Below are 21,297 nucleotides of genomic sequence, written 5' to 3' on the forward strand. Positions count from 1 at the left end.
CTCTCAAAAATAAACATTAAATTTTTTTTTAATATGCTAGAAGTCCACAACCCCTCAAGGCCAAAAAACAAAATGACTGCTCTAAAAACACAACCCTGAAGAAGCTCAAGAACTTTCCAGCTTCATCTGTCTTAAAACACCAGCTTGAGTAAAACCATCTATCTATCTATCTATCTATCTATCTATCTATCTATCTTTCTTAGAAAAAAATTTTAGGTTTTATTTACTTTGAGAGAGATGGCACAAGCAGGGGAGGGGCAGAGATAGAGGGAGAGAGAGAATGCCAAGCAGGCTCTGCACTGCCACCACAGAGCCAGACACGAGGCTTGAACCCACAAACTGTGAGATCATGACCTGAGCCAAAACCAATAGTCGGACGCTCAACCGACTGAGCCACCCCGGTGCTCCCAAAGCCATCTTTCTTATAACTTCGTTTTCTCATGGAGCATACCAGAGGTGGGAAAGCAATCATACCTGGGGTTTAAAATCACTAGCTACACTGGGCAGAGGCAAACTTTTGGATTCCTTGATAAAAGGCCAAAGTTGTACACTAAATGGTTTTAGGATGAACACAATACTAAAGATTGCAGCTAAAGAAAAATGACTGGCTTGAGATAAAAAGGGGGCTTATTTCGTAAAGTCAAAATGTCCCAGGTGAATAAACAGCATTAACTTTTCTCATGCATAGCTGTAATTTAAGAGAGGAAAATTCTGGTATATTAAAATTGAAGTGAATAAAAAGAAATCCAGTATGTGTTTAGTCATTCAGTACTTACATAAACCACTTAACTTATAATAACAAACTGAGACGGCCTATGTCAGCAGCCTAATACACTGGGAAAAGCATAGTTTCTTTGTACAAGAACAGTATTACCAGAGATAAACATCAAGAATTACTCATTAAGCTAAAGGGAAATCTGAGAATTAACAAATCTTAGTCTAAAGAGACACAGAGAAGTTTGGTTGTTCAAAATTTACACAATAATTTCCCCATGTACGTGAAAATAGGTGAACCAACTGTTTAGGGAAGGAACATCTAAACTTGGTTTGCTTTGAACCTCGTGATTGCTTCCCTAAGACAGGGAATTTAAGTTGAATGAAAAGTCCTTTGGAGCTGGAAAAGGACTGTTTTCTGTCAGTGAAGGTAAGACCACCCTATAAGATGAACTGAAACCCTGAAATTTCCTGCCAGCAAGGGAGAATAACTGAGGTAATTTCATACATATTATTCTGGAACTGGGAACCTCTGAGCCAGCCCTTTTCAATCTCCTCAGTTTCTTCTCTATAATTAGAACCTGGCCACAACCATTTCAAATAATGAATCTTATGGCTGGTATAAAAACTTGATTTCAGGAGTATACTTTCAAAAACCATTTAAGAATAAATATGGCCAATATAATTCTGTTTCCAATCATTAAAATTTGTTCTGCAGAACCAAACAGAAAACTATAAGAAAATGTTAAAATAAAATTTTTCACGCTAAAGAAATAATCTAATCCATAGTTAAGAAATCTAATCCATGTTTAAGAAATTGAAATTCTTGTGAGGATTTAGAAAAATTATATAAAGAAAGTGGCCTGAAGCCAGGCATGTAGCAGCACAACACATTAGATCCTTCCATCTGTTTTCTCTGGATACTCAAAAATTTAAAGCAAGGAATGTGTGGGTGTTAGTCAAATCTTTTGATTCAATGAACAAAATGTCTTTAAAATGTTTCACTGTCAAGGCCTGCCAGAGGAAGGCATTAGAAGAGCATACTCTCATGGTATTGGAAGTATTCCTGCCATAAGCTTATCAAAATTCCCTCCATCTCCAACCAAAGGTCATGTCCCACATAGTTGCCCAGGCTGAAAATAATTCTAATCCACTAGAGTTACACATAGAATGTGCCATTCCAGTGACAGCGCAGCTTACAGCAAGAGTTCTCCTCTAATGGGACTGACAATAGTAAGATTTTATTTCTAAATGTGTCTTGGAGCTTTCAAAGATTAAAACACACAGATCTTCACCACCCCAGCCTCCTTGCCTGTACAGGAAACAACCAAGTTGTGAGAGCGTTTATCAGGCATGGACAGACACATCAGGCCTTGCACGTGCTAGACAGGAATCACAAATGCTTGTTCCATGAGATGTCTTCTGTTAACCCGAAGCCTTTGGTTTATTTTGTTTAGCAAACCACTCATCACTTTTATCTGCCGCCATTGCCTATAGAAAGAGAATTGGAATATATATTTAAGTCTATAAAACAAAACATACAGTCCACTTGGTACCTCTCATTGCAAGTGCATTGTCCACAGTCATTAACAATTACAATATACTGAATGCATTCATTCGATATAGAGTATTATGTTGTTTTTTTTTTTTAATTTTTTTTTAACGTTTATTTATTTTTGAGACAGAGAGAGACAGAGCATGAGTGGGGGAGGGGCAGAGAAAGAGGGAGACACAGAATGTGAAGCAGGCTCCAGGCTCCGAGCTGTCAGCACAGAGCCCGACGCAGGGCTCAAACTCACGGACCGTGAGATCATGACCTGAGCTGAAGTCGGACGCTTAACCGACCAAGCCACCCAGGCGCCCCTAGAGTATTACGTTTAATTTCACTGGATGCTGATGAGTTTCGAGCAACTGTTTGCAGATTCTCACATGGCAGAGCGAAGGGTAAAGCGTGCAGCCAGGGGGTGTGGCTGGACAACTGACTGATCAGAGAGCAAGGAGCAAGACCCCTAGTCTGCGGGGTCCTTGGTAGAACAGAAGGCTTGTCACTCTTCGCGTCTGGGTAGGCTCTCAAGAACTTTCAGTGCTAATGAGACGCAGTGTTACGAGACCAGATATGAAAAGCTATTTTCATGTTTTAGCCATTAAGCCTGGAATGATTTGCTTTTACAATGACTCCTCTGATACCATTCTACTGATGCTGGTACTGTTTGGTTAGTTTGGGGCCTCTTAATTAAAAAGGAAGCCTTGTGAATATGTTTTGGTTCCACTAGAGTGTTTTTATTTTATTATTCCATGAGGCTGAGACCATGGAGAAGGGCTTATAGAGTGATCTAGGCTTAGAACCTAAGTCTTTTAAAACTTCCTGTCCAGGGGCACCTGGGTGCTCAATCTGTTAAGCGTCCAACTTCGGCTCAGGTCATGGTCTCACAGTTCGTGAGTTTGAGCCCCACACTGGGCTCTGTGCTGACAGCTCAGAGCCTGGATCCTGCTTCGAATTCTGTGTCTCTCTCTCTCTCTCTCTCTGCCTCTCCTCTGCTCGCTCTCTGTCTCTCTCTCTCTCTCTCTCAAAAAGATAAAAACATTAAAAGAAACCCAACTTCCTGTAATACAAACATGCATATGCTAAAAGGGTATTTGGTAAGGATATACATTAACCTATTCAGTCAAAAATCAAGTACAGAAATACCTTTAAAAATGTCAGTTTTCATTATGAGCCAGGTATTATGCTAGGTTCGGGTGTGGTGGCAGAGACCTAGTCTGAGGCTTTGAGGAGCACACAGAATAGCTGAGGACTCAGATGGAGACAACTATTTTGCATGAGGGAGCATGCATGTGTGTGTCTCATAGGGCATTTGCTATAAGAGAAGCACGAACAAGGTGATATCAGACCAAAAGAAAACAACTAAGAGGTTGGAGAAATGGTATAAAAAGACTCATATACCTCAGCAGGAAGTGCAAAGATGGTGTCTGCCACTGAAAATGAAGAAACAGAAGTATACGTATTTTTAATTTAGAAACCGTGAAGGTGAAAGTGGCTGTCTTGGGCGGTGGGATTCAGAGATGGGACTAGACACCGTCGCACCGACCTATATAAAATCTTAGTGTTATGTAACTTTCTTTTGATGAACATAAAAAGGTTTTTGAAAATCAAGGTATGCAAAATAAGAGAAAACCGACAAAGGTGCAGGAGTTTCTGTCACTTAGGAGCCATAAAAAATGAGGGAAACAACAAACGCTGGTGTGGAGGATCCAAGAAAGCTTCTGAGTTTCGAAGGATGAGCTGACTAAGAAGGAAGGAAACAAACCTTCGGGTGGAGGCAAGAAGATACATCTTGGTGAATATACACGGCTCAGTGGGACTAGAACAGGAGGAAGGGTGGGAGAGGGGCAGCACGGATCAGATAGCAGGGAAGGGCCAGACATGCTCCATGCTCTGTCAGAGTTTGGAATGTATCCTGGAGGCAGCAGGAGCTATGAGAAGACTAAATGGTTTTTGAAATTACTGGATTTATGTGTTAGAAAGCTGGTGTTGGCAGCAGGGATGGCTGGAAGGTGAGAGGAGGCTTTTGCACTATTATAGGTGATGATGAGGGCCCTTTCCAAAGGGAAGTGGATAGACGAGAGATTTCAGAGTGGAACTCACACCTCTTGGTGACTAAATAGCTAACAGAACTTAGGGATGAGGAGAAACAATGTTCAAAAATTGCTTTTTAATTCCAAAACAATTCTAAGATAAAAAGCCTATTAAATGTGAAAGTAAAAGCAGTTCCACTGCTAGGTATTTACCCAAGAGAAATGAAACATGTCTACAAGACTTATACAAGGATGTTCATAACAGTCTTCCTTCTAATAGATAAAAATGTTAAATTGCTCCACCTTTTTTTAAACATTTTTTCATGTTTATTTTTTGAGAGAGAGAGACAGAGCATGAGCAGGGCACTGGCAAAGAGACAGGGAGACACAGAATCCAAAGCAGGCTCCAAGGGCTGAGAGGTCAGCACAGAGCCTGATACGGGGCTTGAACTCATGAACTGTGAGATCATGACCTAAGCTGAAGTCAGACACTTAACCAACTGAGCCACCCAGGAGCCCCTAAATTGCTCTGCTTAAAAAAAAAAAAAAAAAAAAAAAAAAAAAAAAAAAAAAAGTTTTATTTATTTTTTAGTAATCTCTACACCCAATGTGGGGCTTGAACTCACAACTCTGAGATCAAAGAGTTGCATGCTCTTCCAAGTGAGTCAGCCAGGTGCCCCTAAATTGTTCTACTTTTTGAAATGCCCATGGATATCTGGGTGAAGAGGTTTCGCTGGCTGTTAACACTAGTCTGGACAGAGACAGCACTAAACATAAAAAAAAGCTGATAAAACTGGACTTAAAATTTTTTCTGCTCTTCCCCACTTACAGCAATGGACAGATCATCTAAACAGAAAATCAACAAGGAAACAATGGCTTTGAATGACACACTGGACCGGATGGACTTAATGGATACATTCAGAACATTTCATCCTAAAGCGGTGGAATACACATTCTTCTCAAGTGCACATGGAACATTCGCCAGAAAAGATCACATACTGGGACACAAATCAGCCCTCAACAAGTACAAAAAGACTGAGATCATACCGTGCATATTTTCAGACCACAACACTATGAAACTCGCAATCAACCACAAGAAAAAATGTGGAAAGATAACAAATAGTTGGAGACTAAAATTTTTTCTGTTCTTATAAGACTGTGTTAAAATAAATCAGCAAGCCACAGACTGGGAATAGTACTTGCATTTGTAGAGATTTAACAAATGACTTGCTTCCAGAACTCCAATAAATCAATGAGATTTTTTTAAAAAAACAGATTTGAGCAGGCCTTGAAAAATAAGCAAAAACTCAAATGACAGAAGGGCCATTCCAGGAGAATAAAGTCATGTGAACAGACACACAGTATGGAAATACATTCATATTTAGAGATTATAGACTAGAATAGCTAAGATGTAAAAGAGATCAGAGGTATGTCTTCTAATCTGTTTGTCATGAAACTCAGTGGATCATATACATTGTTCTGTATTGATATAGTCCAATTATATTAAAGCTAATTAAAAAATACATAGGGAGGGGTGCCTGGGTGGCTCAGTCGGTTGAGCATCTGACTCTTGATTTTGGCTCAGTCATGATCCCAGGGTTGTGGGATGGAGCCCTGCATTGGATGCTCAGGGAAATTTTAACAAAAACTGGGTCTCAACTGACATTAAGGATACAGCATTGATTTTTTTGGGTGTAATATCAATATGGTATATAAGAATTTCTTGATTTTTATTTTTTTAAATTTTTACTTCTTTTAAGTTATCTTAAAATGTATAAAATACTTAAGTATTTAGGACTGAAATACAGCATCTAAGATTTGCCTTAAAATTCCTGAGGGGGGAAAAAAAAAAAGTGGGGTGGAGGGAATGATGAAAGATTATGGCAGAGTTGAATGGTGACAATCACATAGGGATTTGCTGTATTCTCCTATGTGTTTCTGGAATTTTTAATCATCAAGTATTAAAAATAAAATCTACTAAGGAAAGAAATGGATGAAAGATTTGAACATAAAATTCATGGAGGAAGATATGCAAATAGGCAATAAGCAAATGCAAAGGTGCTCAACATCAACAATTATCAGGGAAATGCACATTAAGCCACACTGAGAAACCTCTGTACATGTTCTAGGAGAGCTAAAACAAAAACCCAGAAGAGCACAAATGCTGATGAGGATGTGGAAAAGTCGGAACTCTCAGATACGTACATGGCTGGTAGGAGCGTAAAATGGTTCAACCGCTTTGTACAGCGGTGGCAGTTTCTTACAAAGTAAAAACAGTTCCACTCTTAGGTATTTACCCAAGAAAAATGATTCATGTCTATAAGATTCACACAAGAGTGTTCACAGTAGGGGCGCCTGGATGGCTCAGCTGGTTGAGTATCTGGCTCTTGACTTCAGTTCAGGTCATGATTTCACAGTTTGTGGGATCAAGCACCGTGTTAGCCTCTGTGCTAATGTCAAGGAGCCAGCTTGGGATTCTCCTCCTCTCTCCCTCTCTCTCTGCCCCTCCCCAACTCGTGCTCTCTGTCTCTCAAAATAAAGAAACTTAAAAAAAAAAAAAAAAAAAGAACGTTCATAGTAGTCTTCCTTATAAATAGATAAAACTCTGGAAACAACTCAAATATCCACCATTGGAAGAATGGGTAAGCAAATCATCATATTCGTAAAACTGAATACCGTTCAGCAATTAAAAAAAGAACATGGGCACCTGGGTGGCTCAGTCAGTTAAGCGTCCGACTTTGGCTCACATCATGATCTCATCACGGTTTGTGAGTTTGAGCCCCGAATTGGGCTGCTTTGGATTCTCTCTCTCTCTCTCTCTCTCTCTCTCTTTCTGTCCCTCCCTGTTCATGTTCTTTCTCTCTCTAAGAAATAAATAAACATAAAAAAAAAAGAACTCTGATATGTACAATTACATGGAGGAATCTCAAAAATGTTATGTTGGGTGACAGAATCCAGGCACAAAAGAATATCTACTGAATGATTCCATTTTTAAGTCCAAGGACAAACACAAATAATGTGACAGAAATCAGTACAGTACTTGGCTACTGTAGTAGTTGGTGGGAACTAGCTGGAAATGGGCACGAGAGAACTTTCTACAATGATGAAAGTGCTCTATATTTTGATCAGCAGTTGTATGAGAAGAGTTAGCTGTCAAAACTTATCAAATTGAACACTAAATTTCTGTTTATTTAAATTCTAGGCAGGGGCTCGTGGGTAGCTCAGATTCTCTCTCTCCCTCTGCCCCTCTATCCTGCTCAAGCTCTCTTAAAAAAAAAAAAAAAAAATCTCATGTATATTTTACCTCAGTAACAACAACAAAAAATACTTGTTTGGAGCTTAGGGAGGAGTAGGGACTAGAAATTAGAAGTCAGAGAATGGGGGTACCTGGGTGGCTCAGGCAGTTAAGTGTTCAACTCTTGTTTTCAGCTCAGGTCATGATCTCATGGTTCATGGGTTCAGCCCCATATTGGGCTCTGCGCTGACAGTGCAGGGCCTGATTAGGACTCTCTATCCTCTCTCTGCCCCTCCCCTGCTCTCGCTGCCTCTCAAAATAAATAAATTAAAAAAAAAAAAAAAAAAAAGAGGGTCGGAGAATGATGGTTGCAGCTCAGCGCAGAGGTAACGAGAGGTCTCAGAGAAGAAGAACGGTACATGAGAATAAAAGAGCCAAAGTGGGACCGCACATAAATCATTTTGGAATGAGACAGAAAGCCATGCCTGTGTCTGCGAAGCTGTCAAATATGAAGATGGCAGGATCTGTAAGACCAAAGCAGAAGTGAGCTCGAAAGAGGACAAAGTTGGTCAGTGATATGAAAAAGTAAGAAGGAAAAGAGTCTAACGAATGTGCCACCAGAGAGGTTGCCTGACATTCTCCTTTCCTTCATGATAAAATTTATAAATGCTACATTTTCTGTCTCTTGCTTTCGCTAACATTAACTGAATGTCTGTTATTATGTCAGCAGTTTGCCACGTTCTAGAAGCCACACGACAATCCTAGGAGGTGGCTAATATGATTTTCTCAAATTTTTAGGTAAGAAAACTAAAGTTTAGGGGCGCCTGAGCATGCAACTCTTGATCTTGGGGGTTGTGGGTTCGAGCCCCACATTGGACACAGAGATTTCTTAAAGGAAAACAACACTGAAGTTCAGAGAATTTAAGCAAATCACTTAAGGTCAGTCACACAGATATCAAGTGACAGAACCAGGACAGATTGATTCATTCCTTTAATCATCAACAGAGCACTCGCAGAGTTCCTATCACACACCAGGTGTGTGCCAGGAGCTGGAGTACAACAACTGCTTTGGATGCTGCTGAAGACTGAGTTTGAGGAAGACAGAAAAGTAGCTGTGGGACTAAGCGAGACGGAGGTCATGGGTGACATCTACATGAGCGTTTCACAGAGTCACAGGAGCCAGTGCACAACAGGCTGAAGCGTGAAAGGGGTAAGAAGTAGAAACGGTATGTGGACAGATTTTTTAAAAGAAATATGGAGAAGGGGTTTGGGGGTAAAAGATTTTTAAAAGACGGGAGACTTGAAAGCTTGTTTGTGTGTGGAGGAGAACCATTCACTGGAAAGGACAGGAGTGGCAGTGTAGATTGGAGATGAGGGGACCAAAAGAGCTAAGAAGTGAGGGGGTGCATCCGGGCATTTCCCTTACCAAGCGGAGTCATGATGCATACAGCAGAGCAGCAGTGGTTGCCCAGGCAGCCTGGGCACATGCGAAGGGACAAATGCTGCACCCAGTTAAGGGTCACGAGGGGGCCGGGGGGGGGGGGGGGGCGCGTTGCTGGCTGTCTCAGTTGGTAGAGTGTGCGACTCTTGATCTTGGGGCTGTGGGTTCAAGCCCTACATTGGGTGTAGATTACTTTAAAAACATAAAATATTTTAGGGGTGCCTGGCTGGCTCAATCGGTAGAGCATGAGACTCTTGATTTCAAAGGTTGTGGGTTTGAGCCCCATGTTGGGTGTAGAGATTACTTAAAAATAAAATCTTCAAACAAAACAAGAGTCATATGGGTGGCAATGAAAACACATAGTCCTGGCTCAAAAGTCACCCCAACAGCAAAAGGACACAGCTGTGGAGCCTGTTGCTTTGGCCCTTCCCCCACACACTTAAGACCATCCCTGGTGGGCCTGTGGGCATATAAAGTCAGAAATGAGACTCACATCATCCAACAATTTGCTTCCTTCTGGATCCATCTCAGAAAGTTCCCGAAATGCTTCATCCCCCACAAAGCAAATTTCATGTCCATCCTACCGCAATAAAGAGAAAAGAAATTTGGCGGAAAGACACCTTGCAGACACCCCTGGTGCAGCCCATCCCTTCCCTGAGTAATACTTACAGGGTCAGCCAGAATGACCACTTGCACTGTTGCTTTCCCTGGGGTATCCAGACTCACCAGGGGAGTCAGAATCTTCTGGTTCTCCCTTTTCATTAAGTCTTCTAAGTCTGATAACTTGAGGAAGACAAAGAGGCAAAGTGAGCAAGGGGTCATGTACCACTCACCCCGTGGTCCTCAGCGGCCCTGGGGGAGGATGAGATCAACCAGAGAGAACTCGGGCACCATGTGTTTGATTTTATTATCTCAGCTGCTCTTGAGACAACTGTTGAACTTGATACCAAAGCCACAATCAGAATGAACCGAAAGAAGGGGGGGGGGGGGTGGCCGACATTCTTAGCAGGTTCAACCAGCTAGTCACAGAGCTTAAACCAAAGATCTAGGACCAAACATTACCTCTTTTTGGGGGCAAGAAAAGGCAATTCTTCCAAAAGCTGCTGCATGATCAACTGTACCTTTGATACCCTGTAGTTCGAGCTTACACTGAAAAGAAATAAGAAAGGTTTATTTTTTGGAACACGTTATATGTATGGTTAAAAAAAAAAAATTCAAACAGTACTAAAGGAATAAAGTTAAAACTAACGCTCCCTTCTACTCTCCCCAGTGGCAACTAGTCAACAGTTTCCTGGAAACACATGGCATGCACAGATCTTTTTTTTTTTCACACAAACGGTGGCATAATTTACACATTATTCTGTCCCTTGTTTCTACCCAATGTTACTATGTCAGCACGTAAGGATTCACCCCATTCTTTCTGCCAGCTGCACAGTAATCCATTCTATGGATGAACCATAAATTACTGAACTACTCCTCTAATGCACAGAACACTGAGGTTATTTCTTATCTTCTGCTATTACAAACAGTGCTGCAACAGACAACTTTGTACACATTTCTTTGTGCACGTGTATGGTGAGTAGGTCTGTAAAATAAATTCCTGGGAGTAGACCTACTGAGTCAGAGTGCACGGACTAAATCATGTTCAAATGCTAGGTTATTTAAGGGGGAAAAAAAAAGATGAAAATCAATGATCACTTCTGACTCCGCAATTCCACTTCTGAAAGGTTATAGCCCTAAAAATAAACAAAGGTAATATATGGGTGATGGTTATCAGCAATTTTTATTTTCTTCTTTCTGCTTACCTATGTAAATATTGAGTCACTGTGAAAAGACTCTGAGAATAACCTTCATGTGATCCTCATTTGTAAGCCAAACTCAAAGTAACAGATTACTTCTCTCCAAGATCACTCACCTGGTTATCAGCATAGCCCAGCAAAGCCCTTTGCTTCTCTTCATCTTTTTCATAAATTTTCATTCCCAGTAGATTAGACCAGTAGTTCAAGGATTTCTGAAGATCAGACACTGCTAGAGTTACTTTTAATATAGGATCTGGAGAGTAATAAAACAGTAGGAATGGATTGGTCAGCACAGTGGAATAGAACAGGAAGACTAAATCAGGCTCGTGTATATATGAGTTCAGTTTACGATAAGAAAGGGATAAGTCAGTATGAAAGTGCACATTATTCAAAAAATGGCATGAAGAAAGCTGGCTTGTCATTTGGTTAGAAAAACTACACCTTTAAACGAAATGGCAAAATACATTCCTAATGGGTTAAAGGATTTAGTTTAAAGAATGAAATCATGGGGTGCCTGGGTGGCTCAGTGGGTTAAGCATCCGCCTTCGGCTCAGGTCATGATCTCACGGTTTGTGAGTTCGAGCCCCGCTGGGCTCTGTGCTGACAGCTCAGAGCCTGGAGCCTGCTTCGGATTCTGTGTCTCCCTCTCTCTCTGCCCCTTCCCTGCTTGTGCTGTCTCTCAAAAATGAATAAATGTTAAAAAAAAAAAAAAATGAAATCATGAAAATACTAAAAACAATTATTATTATTGCTACAATTTTGGGGTGTAGAAAGATTTTTTTTTAAACCTGACACCAAAGGTAGAAAAACCAGGAAAGAAAAAATGTATTAGGTTAATCACATGAAATGGAAAATTCCTAGACAACAACCACCCCCCTCCAAGAAAAGAAAAAAAAAATGATAATCAAAGAGTAAATGACAAAGTGAGAAACATTTTTGCAACATATATGACAAAAAGTCCTGAATACTTTTTTCCTCTTTTAGTTTATTTATTTATTCTTGAGAGAAAGGGGGGGGGGGGAGAGAGAGAGAGAGAGAGAGAGAGAGAACGAGCAAGGAAGGGGCAGAAAGAGAGGAAGAGAGGATCCCAAGCAGGTTCCACACTGTCAGCACAGAGCCTGACTCAGGGCTCAAACCCTTGAACTGTCAGATCATGACCTGAGCTGAAATCAAGACTCAGAGGCTCGACTGACTGAGCCACTCAGGCGCCCCAGTCCTTAATATTTAAATCACCTTTAAACATTAGTAGGAAAAAGACGAACATCCTAAAAAAATAGGTAAAAAGCACAAAGCGGTAACCCACAAAAGAAGGACTTGGAATGGTCAATGAACACATGAAAAAACATTCAACCTCACAAATAATCAAAGAATTTGGAATTAAAACACAACATTTTGCCATCTCACTGGCAAATAATTTTAAAAGTTCACAGTGTTAGCTGTGATAGGGCAGGGGGGAGAATCATAATCATATAGTACTGGCAGAGTGTAAATTAGTTCATTTCTGGGCAGCAATTTGACAGAATGTACCCAAAGCCTAAAAAAAGGTAAACTGCTTTTGAAAGAGCTATCCTATTATCACCAATTAAAGAAGTAATTGTAGATATATGAAGGGCTTTCTGAACAAAGACATTCTTTACACTGCTGCTTGTAATAATGAAACACTAAGGACAACATAAACATCCAACAATAGGCAACTGTTTGATTCCTGGATGTAATACATAGGAATCGCTATAATGGAACATAAGATATACATATATACATACATACATACATACATACACACACACATACATATATATGTGTACATACGTATATATACATACATATATACATACATATGTACATATATATACACACACACATACGTACATATATACATATATGTACACACACACATATACATAGATATACGTTCCTTTTGATAAATGATTGGAAAGATACACTCTAAAATGTTAACAGTGATTATCTCTGGCTTTGTGGGTACTGTTTTCGTCTTTCTTCTTTGCTTATCTGTGTAGGAAAAAAAATCTATTTTTTCCAAAAAGAATAAAAGTTATACTAAAACATTTAACATTATTGGAAATTTTTATATTGTAAAGTGACCCCTGAAGAGCTGTTCTGACTATGGTAAATTCAGTACATTTGTCTTCAGTTTTCACCGCCTCGGCCCGTCTCTCTGCCTCTCCCTTCTGCATGTGTGCACTCTCTCTCTCCCCGCGAGGGAAGCGGCTCTAGGACAGGTGGACCCCCGTGGGCAAGAGAATGGAGAGAAGAGCTGGATTCTTGATGCCATTGCTGAGCTGCTGAGTCCACTAACACTGAGCTGTTCCTACCTATAGGATACCCGCTCCGTGAGCTAGAACGTTTTCTTCATGTGCCGGCTAGTCTGAGATCGATTTTGATACAGCTGAAAATATCCTAGTAGATATTACCAGTAGAATAGAGCCCAAACCAGTGTAGATTCCCTAGAATTATGCACTGAAGTTCTAATATGAAAATATGATTTCTCAAAGAACAAAACGCTGGCTTGGGAAAGACATGTCATGGCAACACAGAAAGACTTCACGGGAGAAAGAAATCTGGCTCCTCTCTCCTTTCATCAAAGATGTCGTTAGACAGAGGGCTTTTACTAGTCCCGCTATAATTACCTGACTGAGGTGGACTTCGATTCTGCAAATAGAACTTATATCCTCCTGGGGCTTCAGTTTCAAAAACACCTTCCGTAACTTCGCTGAGTGGCCACTCCAGCCTTCTGGCATTGCTGACGGCCTGGTTAGAAGCGAGTGTGATACCCTATGACAAACAACAGTACCATCAACTGTATAACCATGGATCTTTTCTAGAACAAGATAATGAGCCAAAACCCCGCTGCCTTTACATGATGCCACCGAAGATTTAATTGGCATTCAAAATTTTCGCCTAGGACATATTTCTCCTCCAAAGATTCCAAATGTTGTGAATTGTAGGACAGAAATTCAAAGGCTAGAGAAGTTTGATCCATTTAACACCAAAGATAATCTTTCATTTTTGTTTTTTGTTTAAAATTTTTATTTAACAAAGATAATCTCTTCTAATTTTAAAGATCTAGTCAGAGAAATCTTGATCTTACTTTAGTTTGCCAGCTACCTATTTAAGATGTTTTTTATTTTTGCTTTCTAAACAAAATAATTTAAGCCAATTATCAAGGTATCATTTAAATTTAATCAAAATACCTAAAAATGTACACTGTCTTCTGATAAGACCAGCTGTACTTTTTTTTAAATTTTTTAAACAATGTTTATTTATTTGTGAGAGAGACACAGAGTGTGAGTGGGGGAGGGGCAGAAAGAGAGGGAGACACAGAATTCAAAGCAGGCTCCAGGCTCTGAGCTGTCAGCACAGAGCCCGAGGCGGGCCTCGAACTCACAAACCGTGAGATCATGACCTGAGCCGAAGTCGGAGGCTCAACCAACTGAGCCACCCAGGCACCCCAGACCAGCTGCACTTCTAACTTGGATTATCATAACAGCTTCTCTTGGGGCGCCTGGATGACTCAGTCAGTTATGTGTCTGATTCTTGATTTCGGCTCCAGTCATGATCTCGCAGTTCATGAGATCAAGACCTGCGTCAGCCTCTGCACTGATAACGTGGAGCCTGCTTGGGATTCTCACTCTTTCCTCTCTCTGTCCCGCACATGTGCTCTCTTAAAATAAATAAACATTAAAAAAAAAAAAAACAAAAACAAAGCCAGCCTCTCTTTCCCTGAGTCTTGTCAATCCATCCTCCATTCTGCAGCCAGAGTAAAATTTCTGAAACACACCCTACTCTCAAGACAGCGACCTTATGTTGTTTTTCCCCTGCTTAAAACCCTTGATAGCTCCTCATGTCACTCAGGGATGGCTTCTAATGGCCTGAAAGGCCCAAAACAATCTGAGCCCAGGTCATTTCGGACCCATCTCCTCCCACTTTCCTCTTGCTCTGTCTATTCCAGCCACACTGGCCTCCGTGCATTTTCTCAAATGTGCCAGCTGCTGTTTGAGGGCTTCTGCACAGGCTGTTCTCTATCTGGATTGCTCTTCCCCAGGATACCACATGCCTAACTCTTCTCTCCTGAGAGAATTTCCTCTAATGTCACCTCCTCATTGATCCCTACCCTTGAAACCTTCGTTAAAACTAAAACCAGTCACTTGTCCCATAATCCCCACCACCCCTTATTCTGCTATGACTTTATTCCCCTGCCAGGCATAAATTTTTGTCTGTTTAATTCACTGGTTATCCAAAGTTCCTAGAACTGTACCTGGCACATAGAAGCACTCAATACATGTTTGTGGCATGAATAAACACCACAATGTGTAATTTAGTACATAGTTCATTAAACGTATTTGTTAACATACATGTAAACTAAGTTCCTAAGTGTGAAACTGCAAGGCCAAAGGATAGATGCATTAATTATTTTGATAGTGACAAAGTGAGGTTGTAGCCATGTACACCCTTACTGGTAACGTGTGAGAGTGGCACTTTTTTAACACCCTTTCTAACACGGTGCATTATCACACTTTTTGAGTTTTGCCAATCGGTGACAAATGGCAGCTTGGCAGTTGAACATTTTTTTTTCAATGTTTAAGAGACATTTCTCATTTACTTTCTGTGGCTGTCTATTCAGTTTTTGTCCTTTTTTCAAAAAATTAAGTTGTTGATCCTCTTATTTTTTTTTAATTTTGCAATGGTTATTTATTTTTGAGAGAGAGAGAGAGAGAGAGAGAGAGACAGAGACTGTGAGCGGGGGAGGGGCAGAGAGAGAGGGAGACACAGAATCCGAAGCAGGCTCCAGGCCCCGTGCTCTCCGCACAGAGCCTGACGCGGGGCCCAAACCTATGAACCGCGAGATCATGACCTGAGCCGAAGTCAGGCGCCCAACCGACTGAGCCACCCAGGCTCCCCATCCTCCTCTTTTTCATGTACAGGGATTCTTTACAGAAATGGGAGGTCTATGTAACCTGTTTTTCTTTTTGTTCCACAAACTGAGGAGCACAGAAGGTCCCTTTCCTCAGGGATACTTTCCTGCCGGAGTCTCTCAGGAAGACCCAGGGCGGAACAGCCGAGCTGCTCTCCTCCACCTACATGCTCTCTGGCCCCTGCGGCAACGTCAATCAACATCTGACTGGAGTCGGTGCAATGTTCATGGTGCCAAATGGTTTTGCTCTTTCTTCTCTCCCTGATTTAAATTTGGGAGAGCGAAGAAAAGGAGAAACACAAAGAAATTTTCACATACACTCAATCACCAAATCCTCTTAACTCTACCTCCTAAACAGCTCTCAAGTCCACCCACTTCTCTCCATCTCCCACAACTACCAGGTTAGGTAAGGAGCGGCCAGTCGCCTCCCATACCACCCTTTGAGCCAGTTGCCTCACTTCCAGCTTGGCTCCCTTCCAACCTGATCTCCGTGCTGCAGCCAGGCGGATTCTTGCACACCACACTGTGTCATCCCCGCCGCTTAAAAATGGCTTCACTCTATTTCTAGAATGTAGTCTGAACACCCTCACGTGATGCGGTCCCAGCTTACTTCTCCAGCCTCACATCTGCCCCTTCGTCTTCACGCACCTCACTCGACACAAACCGTGCTACTCACTGTCCCCTGACCGCCATGCTGCCTCTCACCTCCAGGCCTGCGCGCATGCCGAGACACAAGTCTCACTCTCCCACCCCGACCCCACTCACCGGCTCGGCTGCCACTTCTGGAGAGATTTCCCTGCACTCTCACCTCTCTGGGAATAAGCTGGGAGTTCTTCCCAGGCGTTCCCACATCTGCCTGTCCTCATCCCATCCCAATCCTGGCACTTATCACACTGCATTCTTTTGTCTCTTTACTTGTTTCCCCACAAGACAGGAAGCTCCTTAGGCCAGGGAACATGCTTCCTTCTACTGTACCCCCAGGACCTAACCAGGTACATGGCATACAGTAAGTCACAGTAAATATCTATTAAATGAATAAATTAGTGAGAGACATACAGAGTGAGAAAGAGAAAAACAAAGATACTAGTATGTTACATCTGAACAGTCCTTTTCATTTACAAACCACTTTTATAGATAATTTGATCCTCCTAAAAATTCCACCTTGATATCATTATTATTTTAACAGGAGTTAACAGGAGTAGCAAGAGCAAATGACCAAAATAAACATCTAGCATGAGGCAGGTTTGCTTAGCAGAGAGTAGAAACTAGTGCCTCCTATCTCGCTGTGTATTTGGGCCCAGAGACATTATATCTACCATGAGTAACTGCTCAGTAAGAGGAAGATACTATAACTATTAGATGCACGGTAACTTGAATTCTTGCATGAAAGAATGTAGCGCATGCAATGCCTTCTTCTCTTTCTCCTTAAAGCTTCTCATGTTTTTCTCTGACTAGCACTGGCTGTAATAGTGCAGCCCAATCTTAACAGTTCGCAAGAGAGATAATTCTCTGGTTGGTGATCAGGACCTGACCAGACCCATGACGCTGACCCTTCTACCTCTCAAGGTTCAGTCATTCCCCCAGAGTCGTCTTGTCTCTGTCAAAGCTGTTTCTAAGTCTTAACTTTTTTTTTTTTTTTTTAGTTTTTTTGTTTTTAATGTTTATTTACTTTTTGAACGAGAGAGAGACAGAGCATGAGCAGGGGAGGGGCAGAGACAGACAGGGAGACACAGAATCCGAAGCAGGCTGCAGGCTCCAAGCTGTCAGCACAGAACCTGACGCAGGGCTCGAACTCACAAATGGCGAGATCATGACCTGAGCCAAAGTCGGACACTCAACCGACTGAGCCACCCACGTGCCGCTTAATTTTTTTTTTTTAATGTTTATTTTTTTGAGAGAGAGAGAGAGAGAGGGAACACTAACACACGGGGGAGGAGTAAAGAGAGGGAGATGCAGAATCTGAAGCAGGTTCCAGGCTCTGAGCTGTCAGCACAGAGCCCAGTGCAGGGCTTGAACCCATAACCCCAGGATCATGACCTGAGCTGAAATCAAGAGTTGGATGCTCGGGGCGCCTGGGTGGCGTAGTCGGTTAAGCGTCCGACTTCAGCCAGGTCACGATCTCGCGGTCCGTGAGTTCGAGCCCCGCGTCAGGCTCTGGGCTGATGGCTCGGAGCCTGGAGCCTGTTTCCGATTCTGTGTCTCCCTCTCTCTCTGCCCCTCCCCCATTCATGCTCTGTCTCTCTCTGTCCCAAAAAAATAAAATAAAATAAGAGTTGGATGCTCAACCAACTCTTGATTTTGTTTGGCTCAGGTCACGGTCTCACCTTTTGTGGGATCAAGCCCCACATCAGGCTCTGTGCTGTTAGGGATTCTTGGGATTCTTTCTCCCCACTCCCTGCCCCTCCCCTGTTTGCACTCTCACTCTCAAAAAAACAAAACAAAACAAAACCCCATAAAACTAATCGCTAACCTGCACCCAAAGGCCGTCAATTCAGCAGTCATCATACCTAACATCGTATCAGGGATCTCAATAAAAGGCACAGCCAAAAATCTACTAGAATGAAATGACATTTACCATGAAGTCATTGCCAAGCTTGTAGTGTCCGATGCCATAATTGTAAGTCAGTTCTGCGACAAAATGATCATCCTCAGGTCCAAATCCCACCATTGTCTTACTCCATTTCCCATCATAAGGCCTAGAAAAACGAAAGTAAGTGAACCCAGTGACACAGACAAAATCTGCCTCAGGCCTCCCCTAAGGACTTCTTGGGACAGAGCAGTGGGCAGTCACCTCTGGTCCTCTAAGTACCCATAAAGATGAGATGACCTGTCAGCTGGTGTTAAAAGCAGCAATGGACAGTATGTGTGGGTCCCACCACAGAGGCTCCAAAGACCATCTGTCTGGCACTTATTCGAGGGAAAGATTTGTTTACCTTTCTTTAAAGTAGAGGACAGACTCCTATAAAGACGCTTCTCCAACCTGACCTTTATTTTCATACATATCCATCAACAAACATGCAATTCTCGTGAGGCTTGGAATTTTCCAGCTTGCTATGGCTACTAAGCTTAAGAGACCCTTGATAAAGCGTTGCTTCATTTAGAACACACACTTACTTGTGTTCTTGAAGTTGCCACCTTAATTTATTGTCTCCTGAATTTATTCCACTGCCTTATACTCACTTTGAGAAACTGTCTTCTCTTCTCCAGGAGTATTTAGAGCCTAAATGAGATTTTAAGAAACAAGGGGTCGGGCACCTGCGTGGCTCAGTCAGTTAAGTGTCAGACTTCGGCTCAAGTCATAATCTCACGGTTCGTGAGTTTGAGCCCTGCATCAGGCTCTGTGCTGACAGCTCAGAGCCTGGAGTCAGCTTTGGATTCTGTGTGTCCCTCTCTCTCTGCCCCTTGCCTGCTTGCACTCTGTCTCTTTCAAAAATAAAAAAATAAAATATATAAATAAATAAAACATAAATAAATAACATTAGAAACAAGGTGTCATACCCATTACAGGCAGCTTTGCAGCCCTCTTCAAATTCCTCATGCCGCAGAATCTAGTAAGGAAATTACAATAAATTGTCAAGTGTTACCAGTATACTGTATACAGCATATTTAGCACAACTTAAAATGTTAAAACACAAACACTTATAACTTATATATAATAACATATAAGCTTTACTTGTAAGACAAAGATAATGAGCTTGTATCTTGCCCAGACTAGAAGTAGGAGAGGTAAGGAAGAACAGTTTGACACCAAGGGTGAGACAACCAAAGCTGTGAAATCTACTTACACTGGGAAGCAGTGCTGTGTAGTTAAAACAACAACAACAACAACAACAACATCCCCCAAAAACCAAAGTTTGGCCTTCAGCATTAGAGAATTCTGATTTGGAATTCTGGATGTCACTCAATAGTTGTGTAACTGTGAGAATGTTGCTTAGGGTCTGAGTCTCCCAATGTGTTGTGAAAATAATTTATTAGACCATTTGACACAGAACCCCACACACAGTAGGCTCTCAATGTCTTAGTTTCTACTCTCCTTTTTGATTCCCACTGCTACTGCTCCAGTTCAAGTTCCCATCAGTTCTCTCCTAGACTATTAAAAATCATCTTCATTGATCTTTTTCCTTAATACCACCACAAAATTATGTGCCTAATGCACACAGCTCTGATCACATCATTACCCTATTCTAAAATGTAAGACAGATCCCAAATTACTGTGCCATAAAATCCAAATTTCTTAGTATTCAAGATACTATCAGAAGTGTCCTGATATCCCATCTCAACCTCATCTAAGTAATCTAAGCTAAAGACACAGAAAACTAGCGGTGTTTCCCAAACATAACTTATCTTTGCATTGGCTCTTCAACTTTTCTAGTATACTCCTCCCTCTAATCTTGGTTTGTGGAAATCTTAGCTATCTTTAGAGATCAACTCAAACACAAGGTCTCCATGAATTATTTCCTGATGACCCAGCCCAAAGTTAAATCTCTTCTGTCGTATTTTTGTAATAGTGGAAGCAAACACTTATATAGCACATACGATGTATCAAATACTACACATATAACAGTATTTAATTTTCATAACAACCTTTAATCAATGAGGAAACATGTTAAGGGAGAGTTTTGTGGTTTTCCATCACTTATCAAGTTTTGACTTCCATTACTGTACTATGTACAATGTACTACGTACAAATCCAATTCTCAACTCCACCCCCAACCTAGGCCAGGAGCTTTAGTTGAAGACAGATACTAGGGTCATTTTCATTTTTGTCACCAAAGTTCAACACACGACCATGAAACACGGAGGATGTATTTTAAATGACTGATGGATTCAGGTAACGCCCTTGCACTCCACGACTTCTGCACTGTCTCTGCATTAAATTGCACTCTTGCACCTCTAAAGCCCTTGCTTACACTCCCCAATAGCTTCCACCAACATTTGCCACCCAGGTGATCCCTGTAGATGGCAGCTGCTCAGGGCTGGAGAGGGCGCTTCCGCGTGTTGGAAAGAATGGGTTCTGACTTAGGGCAGGCGCTTTTGAATACACAAAAGGGACTATTCAAAGCAGCCCTAAGAGAAGCAAAGCTCTAAATAGGCAATCTAAACCTTAAGGCTCCAAACCGGAAGAGGCTGAGTTGTTTACTGGAAAAGTATTATATTACTTTTTGTTTACTGTCTTTCCCCCAGGCTGGAAGCCCCAGGAGGGCTGAGGCTCAATACCTGCAAATGAACTAGGAAAGAAACGTGTGTGGGCACACAGTCGAGGACTAATAAAGGCCCCTTTCAAAGTCATCTAACCCAACCAGTGACATGCAACACTTCCCGAAGCTGAAAACTCGACAAGGCTAAAAAGAGTCCAGGGCTAAGGTCGGACACCCATTTGTCCCCACCATCGTGTGCCAGCCCCTCCGGGCCCTGTCCGCACCTTCATTCCAAGGACATCACGAAAGAAATGCGTCGTCTGGAAGCGGTTTCCCACTTTGAATACGAAGTGCAAAGCTCGACGAGAAGCCATACCCACCGGCGCCACTCCCATCAGGCGTACAGTGCTGCCCGCCGGCAGCTGCGCAGACGGGTCGGTGACGTCACTGGCAGCCGCCGG

The 21,297-nt window shown here is 41.9% G+C and overlaps 1 protein-coding gene across 2 annotated transcripts; it reads right to left on the minus strand.

Moving 5' to 3' along the window:
* Nucleotides 1-830: 830 nt before the first annotated feature.
* Nucleotides 831-21,253, minus strand: GLOD4 (glyoxalase domain containing 4). 2 transcript variants are annotated; one of them, XM_042915544.1, is made up of 9 exons: nt 21,121-21,253; nt 19,197-19,246; nt 18,274-18,394; nt 13,414-13,558; nt 10,882-11,018; nt 10,029-10,115; nt 9,636-9,749; nt 9,460-9,546; nt 831-2,205 (listed from the first exon to the last, which is right to left on the minus strand). In XM_042915544.1, exons 1-9 carry the CDS (start codon nt 21,229-21,231, stop codon nt 2,140-2,142), a joined length of 918 nt encoding a protein of 305 aa, XP_042771478.1. In that variant the 5' UTR covers nt 21,232-21,253; the 3' UTR covers nt 831-2,139. The 2 variants fall into 2 exon arrangements, with proteins under 2 accessions (XP_042771478.1, XP_042771479.1); XM_042915545.1 differs by lacking the exons at nt 19,197-19,246; nt 21,121-21,253 and adding an exon at nt 15,866-15,959 and having other exon boundaries at nt 18,274-18,389.
* Nucleotides 21,254-21,297: the final 44 nt, after the last annotated feature.

The sequence above is a fragment of the Panthera leo genome, chromosome E1 (genome assembly GCF_018350215.1).
Source record: "Panthera leo isolate Ple1 chromosome E1, P.leo_Ple1_pat1.1, whole genome shotgun sequence".
NCBI lineage: Eukaryota > Metazoa > Chordata > Mammalia > Carnivora > Felidae > Panthera > Panthera leo.